Source organism: Notechis scutatus, chromosome 3 (genome assembly GCF_049901735.1).
Source record: "Notechis scutatus isolate UNSWTSFEM ecotype Mainland chromosome 3, rNotScu1.2, whole genome shotgun sequence".
In the NCBI taxonomy this organism is placed as follows: domain Eukaryota; kingdom Metazoa; phylum Chordata; class Lepidosauria; order Squamata; family Elapidae; genus Notechis; species Notechis scutatus.
Window position 1 is genome coordinate 34610715 of NC_142011.1, and position 26542 is coordinate 34637256.

The 26542-nt window shown below is 40.0% G+C and overlaps 1 protein-coding gene across 3 annotated transcripts in view; it reads right to left on the reverse strand.

The window, feature by feature from the left end:
* Window positions 1–26542, reverse strand: part of MTCL2 (microtubule crosslinking factor 2) — a 75420-nt gene that overhangs the window by 42321 nt on the left and 6557 nt on the right. For all 3 annotated transcript variants that reach the window (XM_087959465.1, XM_087959464.1, XM_087959466.1), the window contains exons 2-3: window positions 8661–8889; window positions 516–670 (exon numbers count right to left, since the gene is read on the reverse strand). In XM_087959465.1, the coding sequence (XP_087815591.1) occupies window positions 516–670; window positions 8661–8889 (384 nt within the window). The remainder of the gene's footprint in view (window positions 1–515; window positions 671–8660; window positions 8890–26542) is intronic.

Below are 26542 nucleotides of genomic sequence, written 5' to 3' on the forward strand. Positions count from 1 at the left end.
TAAATACTCAAGAAATTTGCAGAAATAGGTGATTCCTCTCCTAGAAATGTAGTTACTAGCATACACATTTTGTGAGAGAGGTCTACTAAACTGTCTACGAAAACAATGATCTGATATTTTTACTCATATAGAGAGCCATTTAGAAATCTATCGTGCTTTCCCAATGTATTCCTGTCTGAGTTATTTCCTGAATGGATTGGGGCTTGAATCTGAAGGATATCACAATATTGAAGCTTTGTCAGAACAAACAGCAGCTGGATATTTGGTGGTTCAGCATCTAGTCAAACCTTCGCCAATTTAATGGCATCCATAAATGTTGCACTTGAAAATACAAAGTCCAGCCTGGCATTATCTTTCAAGTGTCAAACTCATTGGACAGCCTTGAACAACTCATTCCTTCTTAGCCTAACCACTGCATGGTCTTTCCTGTGTTGCTGGATCTTAAGCCCTTGGGAGAAAAATTGTAAATAAAAATGCTTAATTCCCCCCCAAAAAAAAAAAAAGAATGAACTTACCTCTCTAAGCTTGTCCATTTCATTCTGTAACACTTGCTTAGCCAAATCACTCTCAATGAGCCGTTGGCGCAAGTCTTCATTTTCCTCCTCCAGTTTAATCCGTTTTTTCTCCACTGCTTCAAGTTCATTATGGAGACGCACAGAGACATCTTTGGCTACCTACAGACAACAGTCAAGAACAGTGCAAACTTCAGCCCTCGGTTCTCATAAACATGCAGGCACAAGTTAATCAACAATGTATGCACCAACACAGACTTGGAGGTTTTAGATATTTTACATATATTAATGAAAAGCAAGCACTAAAGCAGGAAGTCCAGAAGTGAGTCATGTCAGTGGATAATGTGCCAAGGCTTTGTGTGTCTTACCAAGAGGAATATATGAGCTATTCTTACACTAATTTTACAGATCATGTTTGCAATTAAGAGGAAATATGGAGGGGGAAATGGAGTTATTTGCACATCCTCTTGGTGTCTCCTTCTTCTCAATCAGCAATGTGCCTCTGTATTCAATGCATTATTTTTGTTATGCCCTTCTCAAGAAAATTACAGCTTTTGTAGAGTAGACCTACCACCACAGTGGTGAATAAACAGTGCCTCTTCTGGTTGCAGGAAAGGGAATAACTGTCATATTTAAAACATGTTTATGAGCTGCATCAGAATCTTTCAGATACACACGTCAGTAGATTTTATGAACAGCTCTGAGTATGAATGATAGGGAATCTAGATGCAAATCCTTATTTCCAGTACATTAAGTCTTTCCCTAAGTTTATTTCTTCCTATGTCTTACAGTCCCCTCAGGCAGAATGGGAATCAAACTGATAGTGCTATAATTTTCTGAAGTTCGACTGATTCATATATCAGAAGTCTTTTTTAAAAAAAGAATAAGGCATGAAGAACATGAACTAAAGGTTCATATGTCATAGAGAAGCTATTGATTGATTCACAGTCATGGAGATGAACAGATGGGCAGGATACAGATTTTAGCAGTTTTGGCACTGAATACTCCAACTACAAGTACAAGTACAGTTCTGTTATGAACATAGAATCCAATGACCACACGTAGTAGAATAACTAGAGTCTTAATTGTGAATGGCCTGTTGGATTATTGGCTGGTTGGGGATTTTTTTTCAACTCAGTCACTGTCTTCTCTAATGAGAGACCGAGATTCAGGAGAAAAGAAGTTAGGACTTTCTTTGTTCTGACTAGAGGCCCATGCAAGGAAGCAGAGAATTTAAGAAGAGATCTCATGTTAGGATTGGACCTAAAATTTAGAAAGCCCTGTAAGAAAGAAACCAATAAGGAAAATCAACATTTAGTCAAGTATGAGTTTGTATTTATGTGCAGTGCTGCATGCTGGATCTTGAATTATGACTTTTGTGTCTGTTCCTGTCCTCTATATCTGTATTTGCTTAGACCACTTACTGATGACCAGCTTTAAAATGCAGATCTCAGCTTTGTATAATTTGTGGCAGCTAAACTATTCTCTCAAACCTCTACTATGCTGGGGCACTCTAACTGCTTGCTTGTAAAAACAGCTACTTAAATGCCTTAGGACAGGGGTCCCCAACCACCCCAACAAGTCCTACCGGGCTGCTGGCTTGCTGGCGCCGCCATCTTTTTGATGAAAAAGTGCTTCCGGTGAGCTTTTCCAGGTAGAAAGCTCACTGGAAGCACGTTTTATCAAAAAGATGGCGGCGCCAGCTCCGTGAGCTTTTCCGGGTAGAAAGCTCACCGGAAGCACGTTTTCATCCAAAAAGATGGCGGCGCCAGCGCTTGGTGAGCTTTTCCGGTAGAAAGCCATTTCTACCCGGAAAAGCTCATCGGCGCATGCGCTATCTTTTTGATGAAACGTGCTTCCGTGAGGTCACCGGAAGCACTTTTTCATCAAAAAAAGATGGCGGCGCCCAGCTGATGCCGGTACCGGGCCGCGGCACCCAGCTGATGCCGGAACCGGGCCGCGGCGTAAAAAAGGTTGGGGATCACTGCCTTAGGAGGAAGGAAGAGGGATCTGACCAAGGGCAGATTGAGGAACCAAAGGAACTGGACGAAAGCTAATGTGTATGTTAATGATAAGTTCCCCACATCTACCTCTTTCCTACCCTTGTTACATTACATTAAGTGGAAGAAGTCACCCTAATGCTAATAAACCTAAAGGTGGAGGGAGGGGAGGGGCGGAATACACTAATTTGAATCTGGTGATCAACTGAACAGGACCTCTGGCTAGCCAATCTTCTGGAGCCTAAAATGTGAGAAACGTAGTATGGAAGAGTTAATTCCTTGATCTAAGGTATTATAGGTTATCTCAGTAGAGGTTGCCATCCCCTTAATTCTCTAGATATATCTGTTGTAGTCAAGAAGCTGAATTAGAACTGGAGAGATCCAAGTTGAAATCCACCCTTAGCCAAATTCACTAGATAACTTTAGGCCAGTCTCTTATTTTCAACCAAGCTCACATTTCTCTCATTGTAAAAGTAAAATGAAAGGACATCCCCCTGCCCTGAGCTCTTGGGAGAAAAGATGGGATGTAAATATAATAAATAAAAATAAATAATAGATTCCTACACCCACCAAGAAGCAGCACAGAGTGTGTCATCTCTGCTGAATCATATGTTCGCAAAGATTTTTGGCACATCTCACATATTATGTTTTGGCCACTGTGGATAGCTAGTGTTTGAATTCTTCAGCGATAACATAATCATAATGCAGACTCTCTGATAATTAAGGGCATAGATGTTATTTTTTTTCACTTGGCAGGGAAAGAAAAGACACTCCTCCCTGAGAAAGAAGAAATTAACTTTATCCTCTCCACAAAAAAATCATTTTACTGAAAACAAGAGGCAGAAGGAACAGATGGTAAATTTTCAGAGCTTACTCTCGAGATCCTTAGATCATTGAAGAACACTGCCAATAAATCAGGAAACCACTAGAGGAAGCCTAGGAAACACCACTGAGTCCATAAGTCACATTGGTTGCAGCAGCCAAGGTGCCAAACAAAACCAGTATGAATTCCCACCAGCCCATGACTGCTGCCTTCTGCCCCTCCTGGTTCTCACCCCCATCTATCTGTACAACTTCCAAAATTATTTCTTTGTTTGGATTGTCTGTGTTTTATTTTTATCCCTTTCTATGATCCTTATAGTGTCCATATTTATTTTTCTTTTTTGAATACCAGATTATATCACATTAAGCATTTACTTCATTTTAATGCTACAGAAACATTGAGTAGTTTTCTTCAATATTGGAATAATAACGTTCAATAAGCACTTTTTGTTAGGAGTGACAGTAATACACTCTTAGTGGTAGGATTACAGCTGATCAATATTATTGCAATCTTGCCAATTTACCTGATGAACACTAATGAGGGATACCGCATCCACTGCATGGATAATGTATACAGACTGTCAGTTTTATTCCATAATTAGTTGTACTTTTTATTGTTATTTTATTTATGGGATTTTCTGGGCAGCTTATAACTAGCTTATTGAAAGGAAAAATACAACAAAGCAAAGAGCAAAGTACAAAATGCGAAGAAGAAGAAGAAGAAGAAGAAGGAGGAGGAGGAGGAGGAGGAGGAGGAGGAGGAGGAGGAGGAGGAGGAGGAGGAGGAGGAAGGGTTCCATGATCAACCTGTTCCCAAGGCCTGGAAGAACAAGGTAAACTTTCACCTATGTCTTGAACAATATACAGGTGGACACTATATGGGGGGAGGGTTTCCAGAGGGCAAGAATTGCAATACTGTAGAGACAATTAATTGGTCCCATGAGATGACATTCTTTAATTGGTGGGATCCAGAGCACATCCACTCTGCTGGATCAAACCAGATGGACAGAAACAATTAGAAACAATCAGTTCCTCAGTTAGCCAGGCAATTTACCATGAAGGGCTTAAAGGTGATAACCAGCACCTTGAATTGCAACCAGAAGCCTACTGGCCACTAATGAAGCTAGCAAAACAGCAAGATTATATGTACATAATGGAGGGCTATCTAGACCAGAGGTCCCCAACACCCAGGCCGTGGCCCGCTATCAGACTGTTGCCTATTTCAAGCAGCAGGCAGGCAGGCAGGCACCCACACAGCTCGACTCACACAAGCAGTGAGCTGGGGCACATGTATGTGCACGCAGGTCACCTCACGCAAGCAATGGGCCGGCACACATGCACATGCACAACTCAACTTGCAGTTGAGCTGTGTGTGTGCATGTGTACAGGCTTGCTGCTGGCATGGCCTGGTTTCATCTCCCCTGCCAAGCCACAAAGGTTGGGGACCACTGATTAGACAGCCAGGAGCAAAAGGATTGGATTTCCCAATCTCAGTCTCTCCGGAAGTCATCCACAAACACCATAATGCAGTCTCTATGCTGTATCCTAGTCTAATCCCTGATTTGCAATACTCCAAATAATCTGCTTCCTTGTAGAACCCTGTACGTTTGTTGGGCTACTATTTTCTGCATAACCTTTCCAAGAGTAGGAAAATAGCATGTTTGGAATATGCATCTAGTAAAAGCACAGAGGTTGGAGAAGGCCTCTGTATTAAAAGTGCAACATCTTGTATAAGGCCCTCAGATTAAAAGCAAATATCTTCCAGTGAAGACATTAGTGAAGGATTACTGCACCATAACAGGTGGGAAGAAGAAAGGATCCTGCAGTGAAGAAGAAAAAAGAGTCACCAAGAATCCATAGCTGATGGGGAAGAGATCGGCCTGTACTTCACCCTCTGCAGTTATTTGTACAAATTCCATAGTCACATCCTGACCATGGGAACCGAAAATTGAGCTAGTAGAGGGGTAAATCAAACCATAACTATTTCCATAGAATCAGCTTAGTATGAAACTCTAGCAATACCAAAGACGGGGGCTGTTCCACTTATTTCCTGTTTCTTCAAGCAGAACATTTGATCACAGTGAAAGCTGAGACAACCAAAAGGCAGCTGTTACAAGCTGTAGGCAAAGGGAAGGGGGTGGGAAATGCAGCCTGACAAACATAAGACATTATCCACCCATGTCCTGCTCCGAAAAGAACCATCCCATGGATTAGCCAATATGAGCAAACCAAAAGGTTTTATGGAGAAAGCAGCACATTTTAAATCCCAGATGTTGTTTCCAAATACAAGATATTCCGACAATCTTTCCTAAATATTAAAATTTGTAATCACTAGTTGTGACCAATAAAAAATTTGACACCTCAACATATCTAATATTTTCAAAAAAACTCAATTAGATATAATACGAATGAGATTATAATTTGCTTTTATATCACATTTAATAGGCATAGAATAAACGAACATATTTATATTTCAAACATCAACTAGATTTTTCTAATGTTTCTACCTTTTAACTCTGCACTCTTAATCTTGCACATTGAAATTACATTAAACATTAAATATACATTAATACCCATTAAGTAGCATTAAACACACAAACACATTAAAATAATGCATTACTTAAAGTTATTACAAATAAATGTCAACTTTTTAAATATTACCATTGTGCATTTAAAAATCACATCAAATCTAGTACTCAGAGTTTAAAATGCATGGCAGGCTATCTGAATATAGCAATATACAACTAAATTCTATACTATGTTAAACTTTAATTCTAATGTGGTGATACAATAAACATACACACACTGTTTACAAAGAACTAGAACTGCAGAAAAGCACATACACACAGGATGAAATGGTACACTGATCTATGAATGAATAAAGAACAATGCTGTTAGGACATAAAGTATAGTTTACAAACAAAGTGACCAAATTGACCCAACACATTAAGCCATAAGCAAGTAAACCACATTATGACAGAAATGACAAATTTTGGAGAGACTTTCAAAAACATCCTTTCAGTACAAGATACTGTAAGTTAGAAATATCATCTTACATTATAAATAGGAGGTAAAGCTGGGAGATGATGACTTGTCTAAAACCATCAACCAAGCTATTAACAAGCAAGATTAGGGTGCTGGAGTCTAAAACATATGAAGAATGGTTACAGGAATTGGGAATGTCTAGTATAGTGAAAAGAAGGACTGGGAATGACATGACAGCAGTGTTTTGCAATATTTGAAGGGCTGCCGAAGCACCAGAAGGCAAAACAAGAAACAATGGATGGAAAATAACCAAAGAGAGAAGCAACCTAGAAATAAGGAGAAATTTCCTAATGGTGAGAACAATTAACCAGTAGAACGGCTTGTGAGTGCTCCATCACTGGAGGCTTTTAAGAACAGATTGGAGAACTAGTTGTCTGAAGTTATATAGGGGAGCTTGAGCAGGGGATTGGAATAGAAGGCGTCCAAAGTCCCTTACAACTCTGTTATTCTGATTCCTAGGTCTTAAATATGACTAGCATTCGTATGTAAATTCATGGCAGCACAAACGTTTGAACACCTGTAATATTTTTCTCTCTTTAGAGACTTAGTTTATGTTCCACATTATTCAAGCTTTGAGGAGCAATAGTCTGTTTACTGGTTTGCACATTCAATCCAGGCTTCCACACACCGTACAAATCAGCACAAACGGGTGCAAGTTTCATTTCTAGGATCATCATTTTTGGTGCCTGGGGTACTTGGCAGCAGACTTACTCCTTTGTGCAAAAGACAACTGTGTGGTTTGGGAAGAAGACATAACTTGGAACAGGGGTGTCAAACTCATGTCATCACAGCGTCATCAAGTGACCTATGGGGACTTTTTTCTCCTTCGCTAAACCAGGCAGGGGCGGGGCCTCCATGGGCTGTGAGTTTGACACTCCTGACTTAGAGGTTTCACCTGGTAAAGGTCTGAAGCTCCACACTCCTGTGTTTGTAATCCTTGAACAGGAGCTTCCAAAGACGCAAGTTTTGTCATGCCATCCACCATGAGAATGCTAAACTAATTTCTTCTACCACAGGAGTTTATATTTCATCACCTGTTGAATATCTGTATCATTGGGCAAATTAGTCGTAGCCAGGATGCCAGAAAAAGAACAAGACTACTAATCAAATACAGAGAAAGCATTCCTCCTTTGGAATATGTTGCCTTCTCATGCCCTTCAACAAAATGTGCCACCCCAAACAACATATGTTCCATCCAGCTGGCTTGCACAATCATCCTGAATGAAGATCTTCCAGCAGCTCAAAGGAGGGATTCAGCCTCTTTGGTCAGCTGCTTCATTTTCATGATTCTAATTGAAGTTGACAAGGAATCATGTTTTAATAACCTTTCCCTAGTGTATCTATCTCCAGGACTACAGAAACTGCAATGAAGAGATTGTAAGCAAAGGGAAAGGAATTCAGAGACAGAAAGAGCAGTCCAGTTACAATTGAGTATGTTTGTGGATGAAACCTAGTATCAAAATAATGTGCAACTATGTAACTTAATGGCTTGCAAAGCATTTTCAGAATAGCCCATTCAGGATGAAAACCATTACGGATTTTTTTTCCCCAAAAAGAGAAACAGGCATTGCCTTCAGTATCAGACAGCATCATGTACAATGCAAAATTAGCTTCATCATAATTCATGGATTGTCCAATTGAGTATCACAAAAGAAAAAAGCTAAAAGTTAAAGTATTCCACTCCACAAATGCACTTCAAACTTCCAATAACTTGATTTTATTTTAATGACTCCAGTCTCAGTTTGTATATCTATACATGCTCTTATCTTTCCTCTGTGAGAATGAGGTGAACTATGTTTATTCAAAGGAAGTCAAGTCCCATGGTTTCTTGTGAGAAATGACTGAAATACTACAGCAGTATAACAATTTTTCCAAGTAATCATCACCAATGAGTTTTAAAGATAATATACCATAAAATTAATTTCTCAAGAAGATTTCCACATAAAGCTCTTTTTTTTCCTAAAATGTGAAATTAAAACTACTACAAGCACTTATTGAAGTTACTATAGCTCAGAAACAAATAATACTGTTCCAACAACTTTGGAACAGAGTTTCAATTCCTCTTATATCAGACCAAAGGATTTCAGACATTTGAAGGAAGAAAGCCTTTGGTCTAAGATCTTGGTTAGATGCCAACCAAATACTAGACTGGACATGCAATGGTTTAAATAGTACGAATCCATTCCTTATAGTTTAACACAAGAGAAAGCAAATACTTATATCCCAGGTTCATTCAATTGACTTCTCCATTCTAATGAAGAAAAAAGTTGCAAATGCGGACCTACCTTGACATCTTGTTCAAGGCTATGGATGAATTCTCCATCCACCTGGCCAGTCTGCGCAACACGAAGGCTGCGTCGCTCTGCTTTTCGCAAACGATACTGTAAGATACGACAAGTCTTACTGGCTTGGTCCAGTTGTTGCCTTAGCTCCTGTAGCTGATAGACATCTTCTTCCATGTAGACATCTCTCATCTCCAGCATCTCTGCACGCAGTTCCTCAATCTCATCCTGGGAAAGACAAACACCGTGATCAAAGGAAGGACAAGACAAGTAACCAAGCCTGCATCCTGAGAATATTGGGGAGTGGGAGGGACCTGTGTATGAAATAGCTACAGTGCATTTATAGGTAACGATAGTCCTTGACTTACAATAGTTCATTTAGTGACCATTACAACAGCACTGAAAAAAGAGACTTAAGACCATTTTTCACTTATGACCATTGCAGCATCCCCACAACTCACATTTATGACAGTTGCAGTGTCCCAGGGTCATGTTCTCCCCTTTTGTGACCTTCTGACAAGCAAAGTCAATGGGGAAACCAGATTCACTTAACAACCATGTTACTAATTTAAGAATTGCAATGATTCGCTTAACAAATGTGGTGAGAAAAAATGTAAAATGGGGCAAACTCACTTAACAAATTTTCTCATTCAGCAACATAAATGTTGGGCTCAATTGTGGTGATAAGTTAAAGACTACCTGTATTTATTGATTATTTATTGATACAGTTTATTATATGTTGAAATGGATTAGGAGAATATAACAAGTTTAGGTTGGGGCATTAACAATAATAATGATGTTCTGCTTTGAAAGTCCTTCTCAGCTGAGCAGAAACAATCTCTGTTCTGATGGAAGAGGAATCCGGAGAACAACCTCCATAAATCTATTCTGAGATAGGACATGAACTATTAACGGATGTAACACTTCGGTCTTCACGTAAGGTCTCTCTGCAATACTTTATAACAAGGAAAGACACAACAACTTAAAGTGTTAAATTTGCACTCCTGCATACTCCTAAACACCATTGGAAATAAACTCTTAAGCACCACACAATCCTTCTATTTAAACTAACTGTTCAGCCTTTTCCTCTCAAATATTCAGAGTTGCATATAAAATAGGATGTGTAGACTGTGCATAGTTAAGAATATAAATGCCATTCCACTAGTGCAAAATAAAATCTTATGTTGCATTATTTAAAATTAAATAGTAATATTTATCCTTTACTAGTAGCTTGTACTATTTGTTGTTCTGAGTCCTTTGCAGTGAAGTTTGCAAAGATCAAATCAAAACAGATTTTCTCAACATCTGATGTTTCTGCCTGTGAATAATAATGTTAAAGATGAAGAAATTCAGAGAACTGTTTCTCTTCTCTGGAAGGAAATGGCCACATGAACACAGTGGTACTCTTGATGTGATTCTGGCACAGAGTGCCACAACTCCAACAATATAACATCACTCACTTGTACAGAAAAGCAAAGGACAGAAAAATAAACACTAAGAAAAACTGCTCACACTCCAGATCTCCATCTATAACATTTGGGGAAAAGGCAAAATTAATGAAAGAAAAAAAAAAAAACAGGACTGGAGAGGAGAGATCCCAAATGGAAGCCTCTGAAGCTAGCATGCACAAGAGAGCAACCTACCTATGCCAATCCAACTAATTAGTCTTAGGAGATTAGAAGGACATAAAACTAAGGAGTGTAAAACTTGCAAAGGGTTAGGCAGATGGCACACCAAGGGAAAAAAATGACACCACCAATCAGAGGGCTCAAGAGCCCTACTTAGCTTTTGGGATCACCAAGATCAGACAATGCTGCCCCCTAACAAGGGACATACCACTCTTATTACTGTAAACTGAAATTAGATTCCAAAATGTCTTCCATGTACTGGTGCCAGAAAATCATATATTCACAAGACAGGTGATTCCACAATCCACAGGAGAATATGAAAGTCTTATTTGTGCTCTCTCCAATCCAGGTGCCTGTTACTAGTAATACAAACATTATTGTTAGTATCCCAATGTCTATTATTCCTGGCAGCAGTTCTCATACTAGAAGACAGAATTTTTCTAGCTATTTCCTCTATTGATTGGCTACATTCCTTGTTCCTTCTGAAGAATGTGCAATTTTTTATACATTTGCCCTTGGAAGGTGGGAGCAGTTAAATTACCCTCCCTCCCCCCATTTCTTTGGATTAATGGTTTATCTACTTATGATCTGTAGAAGAAAGCCAATCAGAGTAATATCCATTAGATAGCCTGTGTATTTAGCCAGTGAACAAAGGATCAAACCAGCCTCCCAGGCAGCCTGTCACATTCAATCATGACATGAGGCATTATCTCAAAGAATAAGATGAGTTCTCTGGGAGATCCCATCAAAATGCAATCACAGAAAGTATTTTTTCTTTAATATAATTTTGTACTAACTTGCCAACTTATGTAAACAACAGAAGATCTTAAAACATTTCTCAGACAGAAGCAGTTTACACAATTTATGGGATCAATTCATGCAAATGCATAAACAAAGCACAGCACTGGTTTTGGCTTACCAAACACTGATTTCTGGCTTTTAAAAAATGAAGTAAAGTGACATGGGAACAATTGTTCAATTTCTTTATGAGTCATTGACACCATTTTTGAAACAATTGTAACTCTGTAGCACTAAATGTTCAGATTTGCAATGTTCAATGCATGTGGAAACACATACAGTATGCAAAATGTCTAATTTTAAATATTTTTTGTATTAGTTCGGAAATATATGCAGTATGCACAACTTACCAGGTAATATCAGGGCATTTAGGCTGATGCCCATTATTATCAGAGATATGGCCAGAAATTTTGGTTTGGTATGATTTGATATGGAGGCCTGCTGAAGTTAAACATGTGTTACAACTGCACAAGATAAACACTGCTCCTTATATTCTTCCACGTGATGTGGGAATGCAAAAACAAAAAAGGCAAAACTTACATTGTGGTATTTTGGCATTGCCTATCATTCATCATTATGGTTAAGAATAAACATCTATGACTGAGCAAATGTCAGATTCTTCTTTTTAAACAACTGTTATGATTTTGTAGCAACTCCAGCTGCTCATGTAATACACACTGTGGACTTTCATATGATGGGCTTTTTCTTTAAACAATCTCACTTCTTACTTGAAAGCAAAATACGCATCACACATATTAATATTGTGCATCACTAAAGTGCTTCAAAATGGAAACGCATTGTTTTAGTTCCTTCCTATGACAGATTGACATTAAAAAAAGACATTGCTTTTTAGATGTGCCTTCAAAAGATAAAATCTTAGATCATTATCTCTTAAAGGAATAGCTCTGATTTCTCTTTCAGAAATATTCCCTGCACAATTCAAGAAGAAAAATTCTCAATGTTCATACAGTCAGCCACAATATAGTTGGTTTTTGGTTTGATGTGATGAGTGAATCTGGATGTTATAATATTCTGTAGTATTATGTGGAAACCAAGCTATATTGGTTTGCTCAACAATCTAGAATTTAAAATCTGGGTTTGAGTTATATGAAAAAGTAATCACTGTCTAAGAATGGAGCAAAGGTGGGTTTTGCACACTCACTTATGAAGGTGACAATATTTTGGGAGCTATTCCCATGTAAAATTGAGAAAAATAATTTGTTTCTAATAGTCTGTAGCATTATTGCATGAAGTGGCAGCAATCTGTCAGCACTACAGAATACTTTTCCTCCCATCCCCAATCATGTGTTTTCCTCCCATTTTCCTCCCTCAGTAGTCCTGTGCCATAATTTGAAAATGAGACCGGCAAATTGCAGCTCTCTTATCAGGGCAGGAACAGCAGTTGCTGCTGCTGCTGCTTTCAGGAAATTAAGAGGCAGAAGCCCAGTTCTCTCCACTTGTATCATTTTATACTGGAAAACATTAGTTTCCTGTTGGATCATCTTGATCTGGCTTCAGCCTGCCTCAGAAACAAGTTGGCCCTGAAATGTAGGTGCCATGGAAGGGTATATACCCGTTAAGCACTAAATCATTTAAGTAGAAATCAACATTGTACAAAAAAAAAATGTACTTAAGCATATTAAGTATATAATTAAATAAAGATCTTACTACCAGAAAATGCCCAAATTCCTGTGCAATAATATCCTGTTTATCTTGGCATCACCTTTTTGGAATCTTTGTGGTACCTGCAGGATTCAACACTTAACACATTAATGTGTGCAGCAGCCATCAGCATTTGGTTTGCCTGACTATTTGATCCCTCTTCATCCCTTGAAAATGGACAAAATATGACGTAAATCAAAACATCCAAAAAGGTCCAATAGTTCTTAGGGATATTTCTATATGAAAGCTTTAAAATGGTCCCAGTTCATGGCTAGAAGCCAAGTTGAACTGCAATAAGGCTTACTGCCTTACATCGATTGCCCTTGAAAAGCATTTGGAAGCTTCAACTGATCCAGAATGCAATGGTAGGTATAACATCACAGCTTCATGAATTATATTAGCCCCTGGTAGGTTTCCAGATACGATTCAAGAGGTAGTTGCCACCTTTAAATCCCCACATGGCATGGGGCCAGGCTACTTGCAGAAGTGTCTTTCTCCAATGGTTTCTGCCAGTCTCATCAGACCAGGCAGAGCAGGTATACTCAATGAAACAATGGCACTTGGTGAGCCCCAGGAAACATGCCCTCTCTGTTATGGCACTTGTCTTATGGAATATAATCTCCCCCTGACAGGCATCAATATTTGGCTATTTCCCCAAACATTGGGGCCAGGATGTTAATTGTTGGTGAATTGCTTTTGTTTTTACATTTGTTTATGACTTAGGGTTCCTTGAGTAGATAGACAACTATAAAAATAAACTATCAGAGATGTAATTTCTTTTTAAAATGTAATCCCCATTTTTAAGTCAACCAGCTACTGGGAAACTGAGCTTACTCTTCAAAGCTACCTCCTTATGCCAGTCACCTAGCCTTAAAAATCTCAACTCTGTCTTGCTTCTTACCAAAACACACTGGGGATAACAACTCATAGGATGCTTTGTTTTTGTAGTTGGATACAGAATCATTCTGTTGTTCTAGTTCAGAAAAGGTGAAAGATGGTGGTACTTTCTTTCCAAATCTCTCACGGTGAACAAGATTCCTAAGAAACTGACTGCTTCTACCTGATGAAGAAGTCAATACACACATAGAGAACAATCTGTGTGGTTCCAAGTCTACCCATGCAACATCAAATATTGGGGAAACAGAGGTAGGGATAAACAATGAAAACATGTGACTAGCCTGATATTATAATGTGATTGTCTAAAATATTTCAAATCCTTTCAGATTCTTTTAGTTGAAGATGCCAGCAATTGGGAATAGAGCATTAGCAGATTGGACGGTCCTTGATGCTTCCTGAGCTTGACTGTTTTCTTGCAGACATTTCATTACCAAACTAAGTAACATAATCAGTGCTGGAAAAGAGTGGGGTTTGCTCTCATTTTATAAACTAGTTGCTTGCTCTGTGTTGGTGGGAGTGGTCTTGGTGGTTCCTTGATTAGGCTGTTGTTTATTGCTACCTTGTTTGTTTTCCTTGATTGGGGTATTGTTTATTCTTGATTGTTGGTCTGTATATAAAATGACAGCAAACCTCCCTCCCTTCTAGCACTGATGATGTTTCCTAGTTTAGTAATGAAACATCTGCATGAAAACAACCAAGCTCAGGAAGCACCAAGGACCTCAGAGTTAACCCTGAGCTACCAATATTCTTTTCTATTAGAAGATGCCCCTGTGGGTGTTTGCCCCAGGAAGCTGTTTTGTTTTTTTTAAGAAAAGAAATGGTGGCAAAATCAGACTGGTGGACTTATGGTCAAATAATATCTTTCAATTTTGGTGACTCTATCTAAAGAGGAATTGGATCAGAAAGACAGTTTTGCCATTGGTTTCCATATTTACAATTGAAAAAAAATATTTAAATTAGATAAAAAGCTATGGATTTCATTTTATAAAAAATGAATTGGAAATCCTATTGTATGGTAGTGATTGCTAAGGTTTATAAATTGTTATTGAAACTGAATTTGGAGAATGAGAATGCAAAATATTGTATGATTCGATGAGCAAAGAAGTTTGGATATAATATAATGTTTAAACAATGGGAAAACAGGTTTAAAATTTACATTAAATTATTTTTTTCTGTTTGGCTTTATCCTACAGTTTTTTCTCTTCTTCTTTTACTCCTCTATTTTCCCATTATCTTCATTTTTCTTTGTATTTTTGTACTTTATATTTTTATAAACTAATACAAGATTTAAATGGCAAATATTCTCTTCTATCAGTACTTAATAGATTCAAAGTTTGTGTTAAGTTATATCAGAATCACATTTTTATCCTCTGTCCGATTCATTCAATTTATCTAATGTTTAACATACAATACTTTTCATTCGTGTAAGGTAACGGAATTAGCAGTATTCCACTTACTGCGAAGTAGTTATTAGCAGCTTCTAGATAGCCATTTTTTCCTTTAATAAATACATAGATTGGCTTTACCAGAACTCATTTATGAATGCATACTTATAGGTTATGTAATGCATTCTGCAACTAATAAGGCAGTATTCATTTGGTTCTTGTAATTCCAAACAGCTGTTTATAACAGATCCACCCAGAAATCTCTGTGCTCCTTTCTGTGCAAGGCTGCTTTGGACTGGCATGTTGCCAAGAGGTCAATAGGAGGCTAAATTCAAAACTGACTATGGGATCAGCTTGAACTGTAAATGTTAGCAATAAATCCATCAGCCTATCTACCCCATGTTCCTACACCTATAATTCCAATCTATGGATTTCTGTATTATACATGAATGGTTCAAATTTTTTGATAAATAAAAGGACATAATAAATGGCATTTGCATTAGATATCTTAGGGGAAACAAAAAGGCAATATGATTAGGACAAATTATACAAACTATACAAATTATACAAATTATAAGATTAGAGTAAGCACATCTACTCAAAACTCTGTTGAGCACTTAAAAGCAAACAACAATATAATCATTCAGGAATCCAAAATCTTCCAAAAGAGGAACCTATCAATGGCTAATCATTAGCACCCCAACATTCAGTATACTAATAAATCAGCACTACAATGCACTTATTTACTGTATTTATATCTCCCACATTAAATCTTTATATTTAAGTGACACAAACTGGGCTGCAAATGTGCTTGGTTTAAGACATCCATTAAGCACCTCACTGAGATGTGAACTTGAACCTGACTTCCCAGTCCAACAACTTCATCACAGTAGAGAATTGAACCTCTTCAAACTATTGAGGGAATGGAGAATACACAGATTCAAGAAACAGACAGAACATAACATCATTTCGAAGTGGGCTTCAAAGGAAGAAATGGAAATTTGAGGACAGCTCTGCTAAAGCAGAGATGATAACTGTGGTGGAATGAAGACCCAGAGAGGTAGACCATTTCTTTGAAATTCCTCTCTAGACAAAGAGCAGGCTTGAGATCACCAACAAGTGCTCCATATCAGGAGTCTCCAACCTTGGCAACTTTAAGCCTGGAGGACTTCAACTTCCAGAATTTCCCAACCAGCAAAGCAAAACTGGCTGGAGAATTCTGAGAGTTGAAGTCCCCCAGGCTTAAAGTTGCCAAGGTTGGAGATCCCTGCTCCATACAGTTCTTCCTTGGAAGGAGACTGCCATGTAGCAGTCTCTGGCATGTCTAGAGCTTTGGGAAAATGAGGGAATAACCAACTGGCTACAACTGTGGTTGGCACTTTCAATAAGGACATTGGGACCCCATACTTCTTTTTCTAATCACTTTGCGATATTGCTTGTTAATTGCTTTTTAGCTTTTAGGAAGCTTTGGGTGGACAATTTTAAGCAATGGGTAAGAAATTTTAAATAGATTTACGGACTTTTTAAAAAAATATTTTTTGATTTAGCAGCAAAAGGGTAAGTAGAATTTTAATTTTGGAAAGTTACAAATGGACTAAAGCAACCCGTTTGATACAAAATAAGATTTTGGAATTAATCTTAAGAATCCTTCTCATGGGAAATGAAATTTTGTTTTTAATTCTCTTCAAATATATATATATATATATATATATATATATATATATATATATATATATATATATATATATATATATATACACACACACACACACACACACACACACACACACACACAAAATGAAACTTTGAAGATTAGACACTAGACAAACCAGAAGGAACTAAAGGTCACAATTAAAGAAGAACACTTACATTTGGTTTACTAATATAGAATAAAAGTATTTTAACATTGGAATGTATTTTTTTCTTCCATTCAATCGTGTGCGATTCTTACATAGTTTTCTTGGCAAAGTGTTTGATTTGCCGTTGCCTCTTTCCTAGAACTGAGAGAAAGTGACTGACCCAAGGTCACCCAACTGGCTTTGTGCCAAAGGTGGGATTAGAACTCATGGGCCACTAGTGCTTTAACCACTATCCCAAACTGGCTCTCCATAAAGATGTAACTAACAACTACTGTCACTGGTTATCCATTCATCTTTAAAATACATCTAAAACTGATTCTTCTCTCCAATCTATCCTCCCATTTTATTTAAACCTTGAAATGCATAAAGTCAATGACTTCCATAGGTAGGAATTGATCACAGGTATCTAAGTATAATATGGCAGGCACAGTGGTTTCCCTAGGCATTGTGTAGCTAATCCCAAATGCAGGGATTCAGCAAGCTCCAAATAATAACCAAACAAATTAATACTTCACAGCCACTTGAGTCAACTTGTGCTGTATCGGCAAATAAATGTGTCCCTCATAGATGTTTATACATGCTACATGGATTTCATGTCACAGTCTTCACAAGGTACAGCAGTTATGCAGGAGAAAAAACTATCCTTTCTATAGACAGACAGACAGATAATACTGTTCAGTGGTGGGCTGCAACCGGTTTAACAACTGGTTTGGTGAAATGCGCATGCACGCAGTGTTCAAAAACCACCCATTTTAAACTTAAAAACTTACCTTCTATGTCAACACTGGTGAGTAAAACAGCTGAGGCGTGGCAATCCGCTGTGCCGCATGAATCAGCTGAACTAAAAAACGGGGAAATATAGGATAGGAAACGGCTGGGGTGGGTGGGTGGGTGGGGCCAACTGCTCACCAGAATTACTGGTTCACTAGAAGCGGTCCGAACTGGTAGCAGCCCAACACTGTGTTCTCTTCAATCTGAAAATACTTTCCTGATGCCAAATTGCCTACGTTACACTTCTGTCACTGGAAATATACTTCAACAAAACTACAGGAAAGGAGAAAAATGCTGTGTTATGAGGCTTCAAACTGAGAAAAAGGTAAAAATATAATATTACATGAATCTGACCTTATCAGCAATAGCTCAACTTGTATATTTATGATCTCACTGTAAAAGGGGAAACGACTTCAAGAAATGACAAGGGAACATTTCCTTAGAGATTAAAGAGAACATAAGCAGCAGCTTTCAATTAACTCCAAACCACAGGATAGCAGAAGGAACATTGCTATAATTTACCAGGATAAAATAAGAAAAGATTTATAAAGAAAGTACAGCAGGGCTATCTTGATGAGTGCAGAGCTCTCAGAAACTCTAAGTCAAGTAGATTGTTGCTACTCCCCAAACAGACCACTTTATTTATTCTTTATTTTTTTTAAACAGTCCAAGAGCCAAGGTTTACAATAAACAACAATTGATTTGTCTGATTAGGGAAAGGACAATAATAATAATAATAAGTAACAATAAGTAAGTAACCATATTTATTGATGACTTAAATCCTTTTATAATCTTTTTGTTTAAAAAATGAATTTGGGATTTAAGGGTTGGGTGACGAGAAATGGTAGATTATGGAAAGAAGGAAATTATGTTGTAGCCTTTGGGAAAGAGGGTAAAATATAAATTTACTTGTAAATGCTGTTCATTTGGAAGTCATTCCCTGATAATTTTCTTTTGTTTCTTCTCTTTCTTTCCCCCTTTTTTCACTTATTACTTTACTTCCATTACTGTTTTTGACTATGCAGAGTTTTTATTCTCTTAATAATGTATCTCAGTCCCAATAATGTGGATACAATAGGATAACATATTAGCATTTTGTTCTATAACTATTTTAAGTGGACAACAAGATAGGCCAATAATGTGAATTCTCTAGAATGCAGCTTGTCTTGGCTATCCAGTAAAATGGGCATTGGCAGAGGTTACCCTGAACATCCTTTCTATCTATGCTGCGAGAGAGCCCAGGATGGGTCGACTCCTTCCTATGACGTCATTTAGCTGAGTCTATACTAAGATATAAAAGCCAGCCCCCGGGAGAGACCCCAGCTTTGGCGAAGATACTTGACAGACTGAAAGGTGTCTCTGAAAGCCCAAAATAAATACAGAAATATGACCTACCCTCTCTGGACGAATCAAGGGAGGGGCTGGGCTCTCTCGCAGCATAGATAGAAAGGGCGTTCAGGGTAACCTCTACCAACGGCCATTCTCCTCCATGCTGCATCGAAAGCCCAGGATGGGACATACCAAAGCTTGCATGTCTACGGGCGGGTCCTCTTCCGGCTCATCACACCGACTGTTGAACCACTCGTTGTAGCACCCGTCTGCCGAAGGCTGCCTAGGCAAAGGCATCCAGATGGTAGTATCTGATGAAAGGAGACAGGGATGTCCACGTGGCCGCACGACAGATCTCCTCCAAGGGTGCTTGGGTCGCCCAGACAGCAGAAGTGGCTGCACTTCTGGTAGATTGTGCCGTTAGACCTCGAGGAACCGGAAGGGCCACAGCTTTGTAGGCCTGCTCAATGCAAGATCTGACCCACCTGCTAATAGTAGGAGAAGAGGCCTTGTGCCCCAAGTGAGAAGGGGAAGGAAAAAAACATGGCTTATGGCTTCCTGAAGGAGGAAGTGCGCTTAATATATATTCTAAGAGTCCTTCCTACGTCTAGCGTGTGCCACTGCTGCTCCAAGTCATGGTGCGGGAGGGGGCAGAAGCCAGGCAACATAATATCCTGGGACCTGTGAAACCAGGTGTTAACCTTTGGAATAAATGAGGGGTCCAGATGGAGGACAATCATCGTGAAAGGAACAAAGGTCCTGTCTGATGGAAAGAGCAGCAAGCTCAGATACCCGCCTGGCTGAAGTGATGGAAACGAGGAACACTACCTTCAGAGTCAGGAAACGGAGAGACAATGTTCTAAGGGGTTCAAAGGGGGGCTTTGTAAAGGCATTAAGGACCACATGAAGATCCCAGGAAGGATACCTGTGAACCACTGGTGGGTGCAGTTTGGAAGCCCCTTTGAAAAACCTCCTGACTGAAGTGTGATGGGATAAGGAAGGAAGCGAACCCCATGAAAAAACTGAGGAGAGGGCCTCAACCTGCCTGCGTAAGGTGTCGGGGGCCAAACCTTTCTCCAGATCATGCTGAAGGAATCTAAGAACCTCTGCCAACTGGGCTGAAGCAGGAGAGAGACCCTCCCTAAGGCACCATCAGGAAAGGGCCTTCCAGGTGGCATCATAGATGTGCTTTGTAGAAGGTTTGAGAGATGCCAGGATAGTGATGATGACCCCTTCTGGAAGATCAGCCTCTAGCTGCTGCCGCTCAAGTGCCACATGGTCAGCTTGATCCACTGGGGCTCCGGGTGGAGCAGAATCCCCTGATGAAGGGAGATTAGATGGGCTGGGATCCTCCAAGGAGAAGCCACCGATAGGTTGACCAGGTCCGCAAACCAGGGCCTCCTTGGTCAATAGGGTGCCAGGAGGAGGAGCTCCACTCGTTCCTCCAATATCTTCTGAATTACTGCTGGAATGATGGGAAGCTGGGGAAAGGCTTAGAGGAGACCCTTGGGCCATCTGCACCGAAGAGCATTGGTCCCCTCCACTCCCTGGCAAGGAAACCTGGTGAAGAATCTGGTGACCTGGGCGTTTTGAGGAGTAGAGAAGAGATCCACCTCCGGCGTTCTGAATCTGAGGGAAAGATCCCTGAATAGCATCAGAGGAATAGACCATTCTGCCTGGTCAACTAGGCTCCTGCTGAGCCAGTTGGCCTGGGAGTTGTCGACCCCAGAGATGTGGTTCACTGAGATCGACAACAGGTGTTTCTCTGCCCATAACCCCAACTGTAGAGCCTCTCCCATGAGGGCTCTGGACCTCGTCCCCCCTTGCCGGTTGACATGAGCCATTGCGGCCATGTCGTCCATAAGGACTAGAATATGAGAGCCGGTCACTGAGTGCCTGAAATACTTGAGAGCTAGAAAAATGGCTCTGAGCTCTAGCCAATTTATGGGAAGGGCCTGTTCTGACCTGGACCAATGCCCTGAGCTATCTGGCCCTGCATATGGGAACCCCAACCCAGGACACTGGCATCGGTGGTTATCACTAGCCTGTCTGGGACCCTGAACAGGAGTCCCTTCCAGATTAACGGGGAACGCCACCAATTGAGAGATCTCCAGATGTGTGCGGGACCTTGATGGATGAGTGGCTGGTTCCTGCTTGTTGGTAGGGAAGCAGGAACTATTGGAGTGGATGGGAGTGGAAAACTCTGAGGCTCTGGAGATATGACAGGGTAATTTGCAGATCCCGATGGGCTGCATGGATGGAGGACAGAATCAAAATGCCATCCAAGTAGCATTGGATCCTCATGGGAATAGAATGCAGAGATGCCACCAATGCTGCCAGAACCTTCGTGAAGACCCATGAAGCCGATGAGAGGGCGAAGGGAAGTGCTTGATACTGGTAATGGGTATTCTGATAACAGAAACAGAGAAACTGGCAATGATGAGGCCAAATGGGGATATGGAGGTAAGCCTCCGTGAGATCAATGGAAGAGAGGAGATCGCCATCCCGAACACTCTCTAAAATAGAATGCAGAGTCTGCATTTTAAATTGCCTGTATTTTTCAAATTGGTTGAGAAATGTTAGATCAAGGATGGTTCGCCACCCCCACCCCCACCCCTGAGGCTTTGGGAATGATGAAAAGGCGAGAGTAAAGCCCACGTCCCCGTTGAGAGGGGGGAACAGGTTGAATAGCTCTGATTTCAAGAAGGTGTTGAATGGCCTGATTCATGAGGGCTTACCTTGAAATGTCCCGAGAGACAGGACAGATCAAAAAAAATTTTGGGGGGTGGCATTTGGAAGTCCAATTGTAAACCTGACCTAACAGTGCTGAGCATGCAGGCATCCGTCATTGACTCCTCCCATTTAGAGGCAAAGAAGGCTAGGTGACCTCTGATGAGTGGGGAGAACAAGGGATTACTTAGAGTGACGGAAGAAACAACCACTTCCCCACCCTCAAAGGGCCGTTTACCAGTAGAAGGTTGTTGCCTGCCAGATGCTTCCGCACATTGGTCTTGGCATTGGAAGTACGGCCTCTGAGACTGGGGGAAGCGGGATGAGGTCTCTGCTCGAAAGGCAGGAGGGCGATAAGGAGCTGGGCGATAGTCGGCTTTCTTCCCAGAGGAAGAGAGAATTTTACGTTTATCTCTGGTTTCGATGAGATACGGTTCCAGAGCATCGCCAAAAAGCTTATCGCCCGCGAACGGAACTGAAGCCAGCGTCCATTTTCAGCATGACTCTGCCTGCCAATTTCTGAGCCATAACTGTCTTCTTGCTGCTTCAGAAGACGCCATGGCCCTAGATGCAAATTTGGGAGTGGCATCTGCAGTGAATTCTGCCGCTGCGATAATCTTATTAAGGTCTTGGTGAGACCGAAGGTCAGATGTAGGCAATCTATTCTGGAGTTGGCGCAGCCACCGTATGGATGCCCTGGTGAAAAAGGATGCTGCTGTTGAAGCCCGAACAGCCCATGCAGCGGCCTGGTGATTGCGCTGGAGGGCCTGTTCGGAACATTTATCATCTGGTTTCAGGATATCTTCTGGCTCCATGGGAGTGCCAGAAGATGAGAATGAGACCAGAACCGGAATGTCAACAGAAGGCACTGCCAGGGCATTGTCCAGGGCTGTGCTGACGTTGTAGAAACGCTTATACAGAGAAGATGGGTGAGGACCTGCCAAAGGGGAAGCGCACTGTTCCTTGACCACGTCCAGAAACAAAGTGGGAGAAGGCAAAACCCCTGCATGCACTACAGGTTTGGAGAAAAATGAGTCTCCCTGGCCAGAGGGAATTCCTTGTGGCTCTGGAGCCACTTCCTCTGGCGACAGCTTGGCAGTGACCAAGGCCTTGCTGAGCAATGGCCTGAAGAGAGAAGGATTGAAGACCAATGCAGAGGATGTCTGCTCTGGGCGAGAATCCTCTTCCTCTGAAAGATCTTGATCAAAAATCTCACCCTCTTCACGCTCTGAATGAGAGGAGTAACTGTGTTCAGATGGTGAAGGCCTTCCTTCCTCATCAACCTCCTCCCATTCTGATAGAGAAGAAGGGACCCTGAGGTCCTGAGGCCTGTGTAAATCAGGATGATGAGGCAAGGAATTTATAGATTGAGAAGGGAGAAGGGCTTGAACCCTTTCCAGAGGTTGAAGAATTTGCTTGAAGCCTTCAGCCAATCCCTGCCTAATGGCCAATGAGACAATATCTTAGATATCCCCTGGTCTATGCTCAAAGGTAGAGGCTCATCCACCAACAACTCATAAGTAATGATGAACAGGAGAGGAGAAATGAAGGAAATAGCATCCAGCAATTTACAACTTTCTCCATTAATTAACAGTCAAATAATGAGTAGCTCTGAAGCCATACAAAAGCAAATATATTGATTCAAAATGGAAAGATATTACCCGCTATAAATATTATCGTTGTGTATTGCACAATACAAGGTAACATATATAAATTACATATTATTTTCTGCATAAATCAAATGATACATTGTTTACAATTATGCTGTATCAATGGTCACTTTTCTGCTCAGTGAAATGCACTGTTATCTCTTAACATACAACTCTTCGTTTATACACAATGCAAGCGTTATGCCGAGCTTTCCAAACTAAACTAGTTACAGAAATTGTATTTCTGTAAAGTCTGTGTTCAATTGCCATTATGATATTGTTAAATAAAGAGGAAGAGAAAGCTACAAATGAAAATTAAAAACTCAGGATACATGGCATATATTCAGTGTCATAGACTTTATGTACCTACCTGTAGAAAACAAGAGTATTTACAAATACACATTTATTTTTCTGTATTATCTGTTCCACATTTGTGGAAAAGAAAAAAACAAAGCAGACTTATACCCAAGCTCTAGTTTTGTTTTGTTTTTCTAGGAAGGGGAGGACTAGGTAAAAGGCCCACAGTAGTCATTGTTCATGCAGAAAGGGAGGGTGGATCACAGTAAGAAGGAACAGCCTGACTAAAGATGAGCAGGCTACTCCTAGGCTAATGCCAGATTGAATCCCATCTATGCCTATATCTGCTATTCTGAAAAGGGATTGGCTTACAGCTGTCTCCGCCCCTTTTTTCAAATAACATTTGAGTGCCCATTCTTTGTCTTCCCATCCCTCTGCAGCTGTTGCCGTATCACATCTCACATTTTCCATTCTGCTGAGCAGGGCCTCTGGAGCTCTTGTTCCCCACACCCTGTGATGACAAGGCAGCCATCTCTATGCTATTCTCTTAAAGGCATAACAGCTCCCCAATACTACTATTCTCCTGTCAGCTTTGTTTGGTAGGTCTCTGAAGAGAGGCCAAAAAGGGAAAGCAAAGCATGGTACCCGTACTTGCTCCCTCCTGCCCCCCTGCCCCCTCCCCGTCCTCCCCCCAAGCCTCTCACTAGTAAAGTAAGATGAGGAAAGGAATTTCAAACACAAAGCCCGATCACAACTTCCACAAAGCATGCTGTGCTCCTCGGATCAATAATATAGAACCAAACAAATCCACAGAGGCATCTTGATATTTGTGCTTTTTCCCAGAGGGAATATAATTATTTAACCCACAGCAACCTCAGATACATAAAAGCTGCAAATTAAGCCTAATGCAACAGCTTATAGTTCTTTGCTCATATTCTGCAAACTGGGTAGGAAAAAAAAACAGAAAGAAAACATTTATTTTTTATTATTTTCTCCTCACTGCAGTCCCAGTTAAAAACTTCCTATTTCCATCTATTAGCCCAAGAAAAACAATTGTCACTGGAGCCACTAGGTTGATATCCTGACCTCACAAAAGGCAAAGAGATGATACTTTGTAATCACAACAGCATCAGCAACACCAGTGAACAAACGTTTTCAAAGCTGAAGAAGGAATGTGCTTCCTATGCTGCATCCCACTGTAACATCTATAGTCTGATGAGTATAATATGCTGGATAGATAAGTCAATTCTATTCTGATTTCAAAACAGAATCAGCTTTCAGAGCCAACACTGTTAGCTCATACTTGAAGTCCTTCCTTTCCTTCTCTTTCTCCATTCTGATTTCTTCAACTACACTACTACAGAAAGCAATAACATTCTAAATGTTTCGTGTAAACTACATATTGTGAAAATAACTGAAGTGATTTTTTTCTTTCTTCATTTTTATATTCTAGTACATTTGTACGGTTTATTTTAATAACATTCTTCAATATTGAGCTGTGACAAATACATGTTGTTCTGATGTAATAAAACACCTCTTGCAAAGTTTGTGTGTCATATTCTGTTTGTTAATGACAGCACCAAAAAAATATCTATGGAGCAAAAAATTATTAAAAGCAAGATGATAAACAGGACCATTCCATCAGTAGGAGGATAAATCAGCTTCTACTACTATAATAAACAAATAGTACAAATGCAGAATTGGCAAATCTCACATAAAAAGCAATTCTCATTCAAAGGTGAATCACTAAGGTATAACAAGAGAATTAAAAATGCTTAATATGGAATTAATCAAGATTTGCATTTTAATTTTTCTCAAATCCATGCAAACTGTTATTACTTACACAGGAATAAATTACCTTGAACTCACTGGGACTTACTTCTACTTATATGTGAAGTGATTTGTACAATATGCATATACATATACATATATATGCATGCATATATAAACTACAAAAGTAATTACTGGAAAATAGCTCTTTCAAATTCCTTGGAATTTGCTTCCTCAAAAACCTGAAAATGACTGTGCTGTTAAACACACCGTTTTAATTTTTAATTGCTCTTAACGCTGGTTGGATCATGACCAAAAAAATGTAATATAAGCCCCTTATATATTTCTTATTAGTATGAAATGTTGTTACACTGCCATGACAACTTTGAATCTCTGCAGCCGTTTTCTATCAGAATATTGAGAAAGGCCAGCCTAAATGAAATCTTGACTGCCTGCCAATTTTCCTATAGTTAGAAGGAAAGGGGAGGTATAATTCACTACTTTATTTGGCTTTATTTGGATTCTCGTAATGAGTCTTCAGCCTTGAGCCCAAAAAATCACCATCCTGAGAAACCAGGACAAACTGTGCTGATCCAATATATGCAATGGGTTTTGTACCACATCTTTGCAATCTCACACTGAATTCTAAGCATTCAAAATTCTAAACTTCAGGTCTCAAAATAAATGGTGGGCATCCATGATATAAAAACTATGCCTATAAGGCAGGGGTCCCCAACCACCGGTCCGCGGACCGGTACCGGTCCGTGGAACAAGTCCTACTGGGCCGCTGGTTTGCTGGGCGCAGCCATCTTTTTTTGATGAAAAAGTGCTTCCGGTGAGCTTTTCCGGGTAGAAAGCTCACCGGAAGCACTTTTTCATCAAAAAAAGATGGCGGCGCCTAGCTGATGCCGGTACCGGGCCGCGGCACCCAGCGGCATAAAAAAGGTTGGGGATCACTGCTATAAGGGATAAGTCAAAAGAGATTTGTGGTATAGTCTAGTGCTTCTTGATACCCATCACAGTCGCTTCCTGTAGCATTGTCTGGTTAAGACATCCGCATTTTTTCTTGCTTGCAGCAAGACAAAGCAGATTATTAAAAGATATTA